At 50.1% G+C, this 10,812-nt stretch overlaps 1 protein-coding gene across 1 annotated transcript; it reads right to left on the bottom strand.

Moving 5' to 3' along the window:
• Window positions 1-2,827: 2,827 nt before the first annotated feature.
• Window positions 2,828-5,452, bottom strand: LOC122318738. Its single transcript, XM_043136326.1, has 4 exons — window positions 5,110-5,452; window positions 3,569-5,010; window positions 3,239-3,454; window positions 2,828-3,088 (listed from the first exon to the last, which is right to left on the bottom strand). The coding sequence occupies exons 1-4, from the start codon at window positions 5,450-5,452 to the stop codon at window positions 2,828-2,830; spliced, it is 2,262 nt and encodes a 753-aa protein (XP_042992260.1).
• Window positions 5,453-10,812: the final 5,360 nt, after the last annotated feature.

Genomic DNA, 10,812 nt, shown 5'->3' with positions numbered 1-10,812 from the left:
GATCTTCAGGTTGGCCTGTCGGGCTAGCCTTGGCTGGTCCATGCTCCTTGCATGTGTGGCCCAGGTTGTGTGGGCTGGGCGCCATTGGTGAGTCGTTGGGTTGGACCGTGGTTGGTTTAAGCATGACAGACTGTTGCATGGCCCAGGTCAGTGGGGCCTGGGCATTGGTTTGCATGGCCCAAGCTGTGGTGCCTGGGCGTTGGTTAGCAAGACCCTGGCCAAAACCAGGGTGTTGATCAGCATGGCCCTGGTCAAGACCAAGGCGTTGAGCAACCAAGGCGTTGAGCAGCAAGGCCCTAGCCAAGACCAGGGTGTTGAGCGGCATGCCAGCATGCGTGGGCCTGCTAGGCAGCCGCACCATCAATTCCAAGGTGGGTGTGCAAGCGTGCGCTATGCGGGTGCCTAGGCCATGCATGGGCCTTGTGCCTACGCACGGCCCATGCATGCACGCGGTGTGTGCGCATAGCCCATGCGTGCCCGCTGCGCACGCGCACTAGGCGTGCGTGCAGTCTAGCCGTGCGCTGAGTGTGGTGTGACAACCTCGCTTGCGTGCGCGCGCCTACTGTTCACTGCCTGATGGAGGGTGACCGTGGTTTAGCATTCACCAAGGGCTCAGTCTGTGGGCAATCAAGCGACGCCAACAGTGCTGCTGGCGTGTTGTCTTGGCATGGGCTGGTGCTGGTCAAGGCATGGCCCGTGGCCTCCTGCCTTGGGGTTTTGACATTCCCCCTCCCTTTTAGCATATCCTTGCCCTCAAGGATCAATTGGGGATACTTCTTCTCCAGCCCATCATAGTCCTCCCAAGTTGCCTCGTCCTTTGATAATCCTTCCCACAGGATTAATGCTTGCCACACCCTTGGTCTCCCTCGGCCCCTTCGATGCAGCCTATATCCGAGCACTTCCTTTGGCTTCATAAGGATCCTTCCCTCTTGATCCATTGTGGGTAATTCCTCCCCAATGAGACTTGGATCTCCAACCTTCTTCTTGAGTAAGGAAACGTGGAATACCGGGTGCAATTGTGAAGTTGGTGGAAGCTGAAGCTTGTATGCAACACTGCCCAGTTTCTCCAACACTCTATAAGGCCCATAGAACTTCTGGTTCAGCTTTGCACTCGCAGTTTTCCTCATGGTCTTCTGCCCGAACTGCCTAAGCTTCAAATAGACATAGTCGCCTACTTTGAAGGACACAGCACGTCGTCCCTGATCATGATACTTCTTCATTCGAGTTTGGGCCTTCTTGAGCTCTCTTTTAACTTTGGCCAGTACCTCGTCCCTATCAATCAACTCCTGCTCTACTTCATTATTACTGGCTGAGCCATTTTCATAGCTGACCAAGAGTGGTGGTGGTCTGCTATATACGACTTCAAAAGGGCTTTTCTTAATAGAAGAGTGATAAGAGGTGTTATACCAAAATTCTGCCCATGGAAGGTAATCTGCCCATCTCCTTTGCTCTTCAGGACAGAAGCACCTCAAATATTGTTCCAAAGTCTTATTGACCACCTCAGATTGACCATCCATTTGTGGGTGATAGGAGGAACTCGTCTTAAGCTTGCTGTCTTGTAATTCAAATAGCTGCCTCCAAAATGAACTCATAAAGACCCTGTCCCGATCTGATACTGTGGTCCTTGAAAACCCATGCAGCTTAGTAATGTTGTTGACAAAGGCTTTAGCCACTGACTTGGCTGTATAAGGGTGATATAGAGGGATAAAGTGGGCATACTTGCTTAGTTGGTCTACTACCACCAGAATCACTTCATGCCCTGCACTAATGGATAGTCCCTCTATGAAATCCATAGCCAAGTCCTCCCAAATTCTGTTTGGAATTGGCAATGGTTGGAGAAGTCCCGCTTCTGGCCTAGTGTCATACTTGGCCTTTTGACAGATGTCACAGCTGGCCACAAGTCTCTTGACATCACCTTGATTCCTTCCCAATGGAAGAAATGCTTCAATCGGATGTATGTTTTCAACCATCCAGAATGACCACCTTCATTACTGTTATGGAAGTGATCTAGGATCTCCTTCCTGAGATTGGGAACGTTCGGCACATAAACATAGTTCTTGTACAAGATCAGACCATCTCTCATTTTGTAGTTTACAACCCCTTGCCCTTGGGCATCCAAGAGCTCAATGATCTCAAGTGCCCTTGCATCCAATCTGGTAGCCTCTCTGATCTTGTCCCATACTCGCCATTCTGCCCCGCTTAGTGCCAAGTTTGATGACTCCTCATCATCTCCCACTACCTCAAGTAGTTGGTTGCCTTCCCTGCGGCTTAAGGCATCAGCCACCTTATTTTCCTTACCTGGTTGATAGACTATGTCATACTCAAAGCCAACCAATTTGACAAGGAACTTCTGTTGTTCCGGGGTGACAATTTTTTGCTGCAATAGATGCCTTAAGGCCTGCTGGTCTGTGATGATGGTAAACTTGCGCCCCAAGAGGTATGGGCGCCACACCTTGACAGCATGCACCACCGCCAATAGCTCTCGGGCATAGGTACTCCATGCTTTCTTCATAGGCCCGAGTACCTTGGAAATGAAGGCCAAAGGCCTTCGGTCTTGGACCAACACAGCACTGATGCCTTCGCCGCTTGCATCTGTATAAACTTCAAACGATCTCTCAAAATTGGGAAGTGCCAACACAGGTGTCTTGGTCATGGCTCGCTTCAGTTCTTCAAAGGCTTCCCTAGCCTCGGTTGTCTACTCGAAACTGTCATTTTTGAGCATTGTTGTGAGTGGCTTGTCTATGAGCCCATAGCCTTTGACAAACCTCCTGTAATAACCCCTGAGCCCCAGAAATCCTCTCAAGGCTGAGATGTCCTTGGGTAGAGGTCAATCCACCATGGCCTCTATCTTTCTGTGATCGACTTTGACACCATCTCCTGAGATAAAGTGGCCTAAGTACTCCAACTCCTTCTCCATGAAGGCACACTTGGTGGTTTTGATAAAGAAATGATGCTCCTCCAGAATTGTTAGCACCTTCTCCAAGTGTTGCTTATGCTCTTCGATGGTCTTAGAATAGACCAAAATGTCATCGAAGAAGACAAGCACAAACTTCCGAAGTAGTGGCTTGAAGATGCTATTCATTGCAGCCTGAAACGTTGATGGGGCATTGCACAAACCGAAAGGCATCACCAGGTATTCATAATGGCCTGAGTGAGTCCTAAAGGCTGTCTTATGGATGTCTTCCTCATTCATTCAAATCTGATGGTAGCCGGCCCTTAAATCTAACTTCGAGAACACCGTAGCCTCATGCAGCTCATCTAACATCTCATCGACAGTGGGGATTGGAAATCTGTCCTTGACCGTGGCTTCATTCAAGGCCCTATAGTCTGTACAGAACCTCCATGTGCCATCCTTCTTCCTCACCAACAGCACCGGTGAAGAAAAGGGACTGGTACTAGGGCGGATTAGGCCACTCTTCAGCATCTCATCCACCTGCCGTTCAATCTCTCCCTTCTGAAAGTGGGCGTATCTATAGGGTGGCACGTTGATCGGCTTGGTTTCATCCACTAGTCGAATTCTGTGATCAAACTCTCTAGGAGGTGGAAGTGCAGTGGGCACCTAGAGTACCCCCCTGTGGGCTGCCAAGACTGGCTTGACTTCCTCAGGCAGTAGCTCTAAATCATCATGGGTGCCCTCCTGACCCTTGTTCTCGACTTGTCTCATTACATCCTCTTTGGCCACCACGATGGTGAAGCAATGTGCCCCGCCTTTGCAAAACTTCTCAAACATAATAGCTTCGCATGACTTGATCTCCTTATTGGCAATGGCTGTCCATAGTCGCTTCTTGGAGCCAAGTTTAAACTCCATGGTCATGTTGTGATAGTCATGGACGACCCTGCCAAGGCTCTTCAGCCAAGCATTCCCCAAGACTAAGTCAAGGCCGACCAAGGGCAGCACATGCAAGTCTGCCATAATACGGACCCCCTGAACATTCATCTTCACTTCACGGATAAGGGCCTCACATTGCAACTTTTCTCCACTTGCCACCTTTACTTCAAATGGGGGAATAGGGCTCGGCTTTAGTCCAACCTTGCCCACAATGCTGGAATTAATGACGTTGTGTGTGGAGCCGCTATCCACTAGCAAAGTCACTTCATGCTTGCCCACCCATGCCATCAACCTCATGTACGTGGGTTTAGAAATGTCAGCCATAGCATTCAATGATAGCTCAGCCTCCTCTGGTGTGCCACCATATTCGATTTCCTCGGTTTCCTCCTCTTGGCTGCTTTCCGACTCATCATCACTTGACTCGTCCTCAAACATAAACAAGGCCTGAGCTGCCTTACACTTGTGACCGGGGCCCCATTTGTCTCCGCACTTAAAACACAACCCCTTCTTGATGCGCTCTTGCACCTCTTCACTGGATAGCTTCTTGATCTCTAGCCTCGGTTTGGAGGTGGTGGCTGATGTGTCCCTTCCCTTCCAAGAGACCTTGGTTTGCACAGTCTTGAAAGACTTGCTCCCCATGTCTTTGGTTGGGCGCCGTTCACTAGAATGGCTCTGCTCAAGAATTTCAGCCATCTTCATCACCTCGGGTAGCCTTGTGGGCTGTCTAAGTTTGATTTCCTTGGCAAGCCAAGGTCTCAAACCATCGATGAATGTGCCTATCAAAGCTTCCACCGACCAGCCCCTAACCATGATCTGTAGCTGCCTGAACTCCTCTATATAGTGCTGGACCTTGCCCTCTTGCCTTAGCTTGGCCAGCTGCTCATGGTGATTGACAACTGGTGATGGCCCGAACTGACTAAGGAGCTCTTTCTCAAAGGCTGTCCAACCCAACCTCATATGATCCTTGTCGTATTGGTCCGTTATCCAACGCCACCATTTTCCAGCCCTGCCTTCAAGGTAAAGGCAGGCTATGGACACCCTCTCATGGCATGGGATGTCAAATGTCAGAAAGTAGTAGTGGACCTTGTCCAACCACTCATCGAGGTCACCACCGCTATACTTTGGGAAGTCGACCTTAGGCCGCCTGGGTCCCCAATCCTGATGTCGGTTTCCTCTTCTATCTTCATAGTCGTCCCTCTCAAATTGTGGCCCATGGTAGCCACGACCATGCTGTCTTCTTCATGGCCCGGGTTGTTCATGTTGGTAAGGCTCCTCATAGCCTTGCTCGTGCTCAAATTCCTGGTGCTCATGGTGAACACTAGGGCTCCTAGCCTGATAGCCAGCCAACGGCTCCTCTCTCTCAAAGGCAGCATTCGGAATCCACCTCTCATGGTAACCTTGATGGTTCTCTACACGGCCACCATGCATCAAACCTTGCCTTGGCGACGCATGCATGGACTCGGTTACACTGGCTTCCAGTCCATCAGCATAGGCATCGCCCCCATGAGGTGGTGTCCCAAGACGGTTCTCGGCTAGTCTCCTCTCTAGCCGCTCCAATGTGGTGTCCGTCTCTCTCTTTATGTTCTCCATGATCCTCTGGTTATCCTTGTTAGAGGTCTCCATGGCCACACGCAGCTTGGCTAAGTTGTTGGTGACACCATCAAGAATTGAAGTAATCTTGTTGGCGTGATCCTCTAGAACTTCTAGTCGGGCTCTATTAGAAATGCCCGTGGGCTCCTCTACAAACTACCTCTCTTGCATATTGATTCACTCTTACTACTATATCACGGCTGAGTGGCTTGCAAATTGACCCTCACAGATGGTTTAGGCTTGCAAATTGTTGGTAAAAAGGGATGAAAAATGGGCTGATGGTGGAGGCTCGTGGTTCCAACCTTGGGTCCTTCACCTTCAAGGGTGACCGACCCCAACCACAAACTGAGTCTGACCTTGGGTTGCTCACGTTCTAGTGTGGCAATCGCTCCAAACCTATCTACTCCTTCCTCTATCACAACCCCCAAATTTCACAATGCAATAATAACAATAGAAAGAAAAAATTGCAGCAACGTCAGGATCCTCCGTAGATCCCCCAACCAAACTCACAAAGACAAGTGATGGGTTGCCTACCTCAATAGAGAAGTGAGAACCTCTCTGGAACCTTCAAGCACGTGGCTGCTCTCAATAAAAGCACCAAATTGGTGATAGGGTCCTCGGTCGAGATCCTAGACACCAATCTGCTGCGCCCCTTTTTGCTCCTCAATGACCGATGTGGGCTGCCACTTGCTTGACCGTGATGGTTATGGGTGGTGTTGGCTAAGTTCGTATGATTGATCAGTGGCTGATGGTGGGCGTGATTCTAGTGACTGGGCGTGCATGCATGCATGTGCAGTAGCTAAATTGTCAAAAACGGTTGTGAGTGGGATCAAGTGGTTAAGTGACTGGCTGACCAAGTCAGGCACACGTGGCTCCTACTGGTGGGCTGACCAAGTTAGGCACCAGGTGTCTCCTGATGGTGGCTGACCAAGTCAAGTACAGGTGTCACTCGCTTGGGGGGCTGACCAAGTCTCACACAGGTGTCTTCTGATGATGAAGCACAAGTGGCTAAGGGTGGTTTAAGTGGGTTGGCCGAGTGGGTGATGGCTGAGCGGTTTAAGAGATGGTTGGTTACTCCCTACAAAGTAGGGGAGCGGTTGTGGCTAGACAGGTGGCAAAGGCTGGGCGTGTGGCTTGGCTGGTGGGTGGTAACTGCCAGCTTGTCCCTGACCTTGCTCCAAATTCGACCAGGGTGGCCTGGTGCAGACCAGATGCCCTTCAATGGCAACTCGTGGTTGCCTTAAGCGATGCCCCACTCGAACGGTTCAAAATAATCAGCAAGCAAATGCGAATGTGATGCAATAGGCACAATCCAAAATGCTGAAATACCTCAACAATGCATTAATAAAAGGAAAACAATAGGTTACCCTGATTCACGAATTGCACAGGGTGAGCCTTCTCCTTTGGGATTCATGGATTGCACCCAATGGAGCCTAAGTGACAAAGCACCAATGTGTCCATGGGGGCTTACAAGCCAAATTCGTCCAAATATTCAAAGATAAAAACTAAGTGATAGCCTATTGCCTCACTTATACTAGAAAGCAACTAAAACGATTACAAAGGGAAAATGGTTCTGGGCCCACGCCTCCTGGTTAAGGGCTCATGCTATCAGTGGCCAGAATGACTCACAGCATAGGCTTCATGCTTGCATGCGTGGGTCTTTAGGTTGGCCTGCCGGGCTAGCCTTGGCTGGTCCATGGTCCTTGCATGTGTGGCCCAGGTTGTGTGGGCTGGGCGCCATTGGTGAGTCGCTGGGTTGGACCGTGGTTGGTTTAAGCATGACAGGCTGTTGCATGGCCTAGGCCAGTGGGGCCTGGGCGTTGGTCTGCATGGCCCAGGCTGTGGTGCCTGGGCGTTGGTCAGCAAGACCCTAGCCAAAGCCAGGGTGTTGATCAGCATGGCCCTGGTCAAGACCAAAGCATTGAGTAGCAAGGCCCTGGCCAAGGCTAGGGCGTTGAGCGGCATGCCAGCATGCGTGGGCCTGCTGGGCAGCCGCACCGTCAATTCCAAAGTGGGTGTGCAAGCGTGTGCTGCGTGGGTGCCTAGGCCATGCATGGGCCTTGTGCCTACGCACAACCCATGCATGCACGGGGTGTGTGCGCATAGCCCATGCGTGCCTGCTGCGCACGCGCACTAGGCGTGCGTGTCGGGACCCCAACAAAAATCGCCCTAGGACATGGTCCTAGACATGCATGGACATCGGAGATTGGACCATATATAGGGTCAAGCCTAGCTTTGGAAGACTTCTCTAGGAGTCTAGTGCAGACTCTAGGGAGATTGCGGGAATGACACGAGTCAATTGGAAGATGGCTCACATCTTCCCATTTGACTAAGCCATGGCTCAGCCCCAATAGCCCATTGACACTCCTGTTGGCATGCCCTGACAGCACCACCATCATGCCATGGCCCCTGCCATGGCACATGCATGACGGACCCATAGACAGTCCATGGCCCCCACCATGGCACGCACTTGACAGCATCGCTAGCATGCCATGGCCCATTGCCATGGCACACTCATGTCAGCCGCACATACATGTCGTAGGCATGCCATGGCTCATACCATGGCACGCCCAGGACATCCCAGCTAGCATGCCATGGCACGCCCAGGACAGTCACATGGCTAGCTTGCTTGCATGCCTTGGCTCATGCCTTGACACGCAGCAAGCACCCATGGAGACTACTGGCAGCACGCAGACCATGCATGTAGGCCTACACACTCCCTTGAGTGAGCACCTGCGCTCATGTATGCGCGCCCCAGCACCACTTAGCAAGGATAGTGGCGTGCCCTCATAGGCACACCATCCAGCACACCATCCAGCACACGGCTCCTGCCCGTGCCTTGCAGGCAAGGCTAGTGGCATACCCACCAGGCATGCCATTCAGCGCACGGCTCCAGCCTGTGCCTTGCAGTCCCAGCACCCAGGCCGTCAGCTTGGGCCATGCATGCTCATCACCCAGGCCACTAGCCTGGGCCATGCAAGTCCACCGCCCAAGCCACCTGACTGGGCCTCATAGCAGCAACTCGGCATCACCCTGTACTCACCATCAGGCCAAGGCTTGACACCATGCCATGCCCACCATCATCAGGCCACGCACAGCGCCATGCCGTGCCCACCACAAGACCAACACATGATCCATGCCATGCCATGCAGTCGTGCCACACAGCAGCCATGCGTGGCACCGTGCCACGCCCAACAACAAGCCATGCACAGCCCGAAGCCGTGCCACCCATCGAGTCATACACGGCACCATGCTGTGCACATCATGAGCCACCATGGCCCATCCATGGGCCATGGCATGCCACGGGCCACCATGGCCTGTCCATCACTATCTTATTGCTTTTAGTTTATTTCTTTAATTATTTATTTAATTTATTGTGCTAGGGACCTTTTGGGGGTTTCCAAGTTGTAAGTTCTATAAATAGGACCCTTAGGCATTTCATTTGGCATCTTTGATCATTTGGCATATTTTCCTTTGTGGAACGGTTTGGTGTGTTCTTATGAACACTTTTGGTGCTTTTGCACTTGGGCTCTTTTGGGTGCAATTCGTGAATCCCAATGAGAGAATTAATACTTTGCAATTCGTGAATAGATGTTGTCCATTTATCTATCTTTGATTCATCATCTTGCAATCCGTGAATAGATGTTGAATCTCTTTATCTATCTATCGTTGTTCTTGTTTATTTTCCATTCAATCTTCATATCATCCATTTATCCATCTTTTTCATGTTTCCATTCTCTATTCAAAAATCCAAAAATACTTTTATGTTCTTATATTTTCTAGTTGTCATATTGTTCATGTGTTCTTCGTGTTCTTCCATCGTGTTCATCATTTCTCTAGCTTTAATCTATTTTCCAAACACCACACGCCTACCACCTTGTTTCCCATAGTCCATATTTGGCCAACACTTCCCAAAACACCCTCCTTCCATTCTCACAAGCCCTAGCCGAACCACCAAGATCCCCACAAGATATTTCCTACATTTTAGGAATCCTCATATCATCTTCCGAATCCCATCATATCCCGACATCTCCATCTTCGGCCAACCACTTTCCCAAATTCAAACTCAAATTCCAATCCCAACATTTTAGGAAATCCAATCCCTAAACTCCCTCAATCATCTCCATCTTTTCAAAACCTACCAAATACCCTCTTCCACTTGCCATATCAAATCCCTTCATTCTTGGAACTACCCAAGACTCACTCAAACTTTAAATCCCTCACTCCACTCTTGCCTTAGCCAAACTACCCTAATCCCTAAATCATTTCCTACCTTTTAGGAACTCATCTTCCATCTTCCACTCCATCCAAATTCGAAATCCATACTTGGCCTTAGTCAAACTTCAAGTTCTAAACAACTCCCATCGATCTTATCATTTAGGATCACACCCTAGCCACCTTATCCATCATACAAACCCTATCTTCCATCTCCAAATCCCTAAACTCTAGGAACAACCCGAGACTTATTCAAACACCATCCAACTTCATCCTCTTACCATATTCAAATCCTACCTTCCTCATCTTACCTTAGCCAATCCCTAAAGTCAAGGAGCAACCCTAGACTCTTTTAAACATCTTCCAAACCTTAGCCTCCCATCCTAGACTCCAATACTAATGCACCACTTCCCAAGTTCGTAATCCCTTTTAGCCACCACCCAAAACCCTAGCTACACTTCATCATACCAACCCCAAGCACCTTCCAAGTGGCGCCAACATCAAGGACAACCATCAAGTTGTTCCACATTGCATCAAACACACAAACTCACCACTTAGATCACCCGAACTCATCATCATCATCAAATCCATCACTAAACACCATACCTTCATTAACCTAGGAACCCTTCATTGCCATATCCTAGCCGAGTCCAAGCAAGACGACAAGGAACATTCGGTCATTATAAGGCGACGCGAGACCCGTGGACCTTTAATGTTTGGGGACTAGACCGAGGTCCCCAACAGTGTGTGCAGTCTAGCCGTGCGCTGAGTGTGGTGTGACAACCTCGCTTGCGTGCGTGCGCCAACTGTTCGCTGCCTGATGGAGGGTGACCATGGTCTAACATTCACCAAGAGCTCGGTCTGTGGGCAATCAAGCGACGCCAACAGTGCTGCTGGCGTGCTGTCCTGGCATGGGCTGGTGTTGGTCAAGGCATGGCCCGTGACCTCCTGCCTTGGGGTTTTGACACACTCCCAAGTGGTAGGAAGAGGGGGAGAAGGGGAAGTACTCAAAACAATAACTGAGTCAATCACTCGTACACTTGCCGCTCCAAGTGGCCAGCTGAATCAATAACTTCCAAGTATTATTACTCCAGTTGCTCAAACATTAATTGAGCAGGCAGCCTTCAATCAACTGCCTTTACAACTCTTGTTTGGTAACCTATAGAAGTAATGGGCAA

Source organism: Carya illinoinensis, chromosome 8 (genome assembly GCF_018687715.1).
Source record: "Carya illinoinensis cultivar Pawnee chromosome 8, C.illinoinensisPawnee_v1, whole genome shotgun sequence".
NCBI lineage: Eukaryota > Viridiplantae > Streptophyta > Magnoliopsida > Fagales > Juglandaceae > Carya > Carya illinoinensis.
The sequence above is the reverse complement of the archived record's forward strand: the minus strand, read 5'-3'. Positions and strand labels throughout refer to the sequence as shown.

Excerpts from the sequence above, each read along its gene's own strand:
- LOC122318738 (XM_043136326.1), bottom strand. The coding sequence starts at position 5,452 with ATGGAGACCTCTAACAAGGATAACCAGAGGATCATGGAGAACATAAAG. Across the intron at positions 5,011-5,109 it reads GGAATTTGAGCACGAGCAAG|ATAGAAGAGGAAACCGACAT; the intron begins GCTATGAGGAGC and ends ACGACTATGAAG. Across the intron at positions 3,455-3,568 it reads TCTTGGCAGCCCACAGGGGG|AAGGGAGAGATTGAACGGCA; the intron begins GTACTCTAGGTG and ends GCCCACTTTCAG.